This window comes from Helianthus annuus, chromosome 12, assembly GCF_002127325.2.
Source record: "Helianthus annuus cultivar XRQ/B chromosome 12, HanXRQr2.0-SUNRISE, whole genome shotgun sequence".
NCBI lineage: Eukaryota > Viridiplantae > Streptophyta > Magnoliopsida > Asterales > Asteraceae > Helianthus > Helianthus annuus.
In genome coordinates, this window is record NC_035444.2 from 117,656,276 (window position 1) to 117,658,671 (window position 2,396).

The window sequence follows — 2,396 nt, forward strand, 5'->3', positions numbered from 1 at the left end:
TGATCATAGCTTGTAATTCTGCACCGGTAATATTAATTCTGGTATTGCCCGGTGCTGGATGACTATTTACTTCGTCGGAGCCAGCCATTTCTGAATGCTATAATATAGACAATAATAGTAATTTAAATTACATATAAGTTCATCACATTGATGATTCATTGGTCATGGTATTATTAAACCATTTAGACCTTTTCATAATATAATTAAAGGTTTGCATAATGCGTTATTCTACACATTATTAGACAGGGGAAAGATAGAAATTTCACCACTGTCAATGTCATAGAAGACATTTTATCTATCATTAAACTTGTTTCAAGAGGACATTAAAATAGCTTAAAAGCTTGTCACAAGAACGAGTTGAGATTCTAATTAATAATCTCAAGAATCAGTGATCTTTTAAGGTCTGAATCAAGTTCATTGCCTTTTTGACAAGAAGTTTATAAATCGCACTTTCATTGTCATTTTACACCTTTGCTTAAAGCATGCATCTCAAATGGATGTCTTGGTGTATTCATCACACTGATATTTTCTAGCCAGGATTCATATTGATCATTTTGGCTTTATATGATTTGGAAGGGTCCAAGTACCTTTTTGGAAGCTTGTGTGATTTTTCGTACCGCACAGCTAGGAATGTTAACATGTTTTCGGATGTTAACAGAGATTTATTTTCTTAAAAAGGTTGTACCATCATAGCCAATTAATACTTTGGCTAGGTTATACCTCTAAGAGTTTCTTTGGCAGATTAATTATAAATCGAAAGGAAATAACATGGTGTAATAAAATACACACATTTAAAACCAAAGCTAAAACTTCATTAGGGTGAAAGCAAGTACAAATGCCCTAAACGGGACTTAGAAAAACACACTACCCGCGCAGGGGTAAACCGAAATGAAAATAAGTCCACGCAGGGACTTGATACAGAAATCAAACAAATGTCCACACAGGGACATTATTACAAGAAACAAGAAACAAAAACAACCCTCTATTTCTTCTTCCCCTTGATAAGGTTGGCAAGGCCCTTCATGAAGCTATTGTGCCTCTCCTTGTTCTTCTTGGTCTTCTGCTCAACCTTGTCCAACCTCTCCAAGATTTCCTGATTTTGTTGCTGCTGCCGTAGTTGCTGGGAAGGAGGTGGCTGGTACGGAGGATACTGATAACCCTGAATAGGGTAGTCAGTTGGAGGCATAGGGGGGTAAGAAGAAGGGTAAAGGTGATGATACTGCGCAGCCGTAAGATATGGGTCATGAGTTCCATAGCCCAAAGGATATCCCGACGGGTCTCCATAAGGATTGTACCCGGAAGAACCTGGGTATGTTGGAATTGGGTTATCAAATCCCACAGGCGGCATAGGTGGTGCATAAGAAGCTTGCGGAGGATCAACCTCCGGTGCCGCATTTGAGGGCCCACCCATTTGAGGGTCCTCTGGAATAGGGGGATAGGAACTCGACCCGCGAGGAGAACTAAAACGGGGTCCTCCTCTAACGGACATGCGAGCGTTCCTCCTTCGCCTAGGAGGCTCGGGAGGTGGTTGCGGTGGCTGCTGCGGTGGCTCCTCTACCGGGAGTGGTGGTGGTGAGACAGCTTGAAGTTGAGGATCATCTAAAGGTGGTTGAGCCGGAGAGCTATGATAAGATGGGGTAAAGAACCAGTCATAGGTAGCCATCCTCTCTTGGAAGGAGTCGGGTCCACGATAAGGAGATCCCTGGAACGAAGACCCACTAGATATGCTGATAGGGTGGCCCGGGGTTCCTGTTTGCATCTCCGGGTCGGGGTCGTCATCCATCTCCATTTCCTGAGAGAAATGGTCCTCAGGGCCCAACGGGTTGTAGCCGAGAAAGTCATTAACATAGTCAGCTGGGTTGAATTGTCTTGGAGAGTAGGGGGATTCGGAATGATGAAATGAATGAGATTGCAAAGAGTTATGCGGTGGGTATGATTCATGTGAATGGTGAGATTGGTCCGAATGGTGAGAGTGTTCGGGCTCATTTGGAGCAAATGGTCCGAAAGACAGATGAAAAGATGGCGAAGAGCTAAGCGAGACTGAGTGTCTTGCCGGCTCGAAAGGTTGACCCCACATATCACGGGAGTCGGAGGTGGAAAAAGACGCCGATGGAGTGCGTCTGTGCGATGGCCCAGCAGTTGACGGTCCTCCACGCATGGGTCCCTTGCCACGTCCTCTTAGTCTTGGAGGCATGATGGTTAACTTCCTGTTGAAACAAGCAAATAAAATAAAACAAAACAGAATAAAAGTAAAGGAAAGATAAAGATGCATCCTAGGTCATTTGCCTAGACTCGAGAGTCTAAGGAATGTGCTTATTGTGTCATTGAGATTAAACACAAAAGGTTAGTGTTTAATTCGCTCAATGTTGGCTCTGATACCAACCTGTCACACCCCA

At 43.5% G+C, this 2,396-nt stretch overlaps 1 protein-coding gene across 1 annotated transcript; it reads right to left on the minus strand.

Annotated features, from left to right (window-relative positions):
• Nucleotides 1-982: 982 nt before the first annotated feature.
• LOC110893416 (leucine-rich repeat extensin-like protein 5) lies at nt 983-2,194 on the minus strand. The gene has a single exon (XM_022140527.1). The coding sequence runs from the start codon at nt 2,192-2,194 to the stop codon at nt 983-985; it is 1,212 nt and encodes a 403-aa protein (XP_021996219.1).
• Between the last annotated feature and the right edge of the window lie 202 nt (nt 2,195-2,396).

What these genes read in the sequence shown, in the direction of transcription:
- LOC110893416 (XM_022140527.1), bottom strand. Translation starts at nt 2,194, where the DNA reads ATGCCTCCAAGACTAAGAGGACGTGGCAAGGGACCCATGCGTGGAGGA.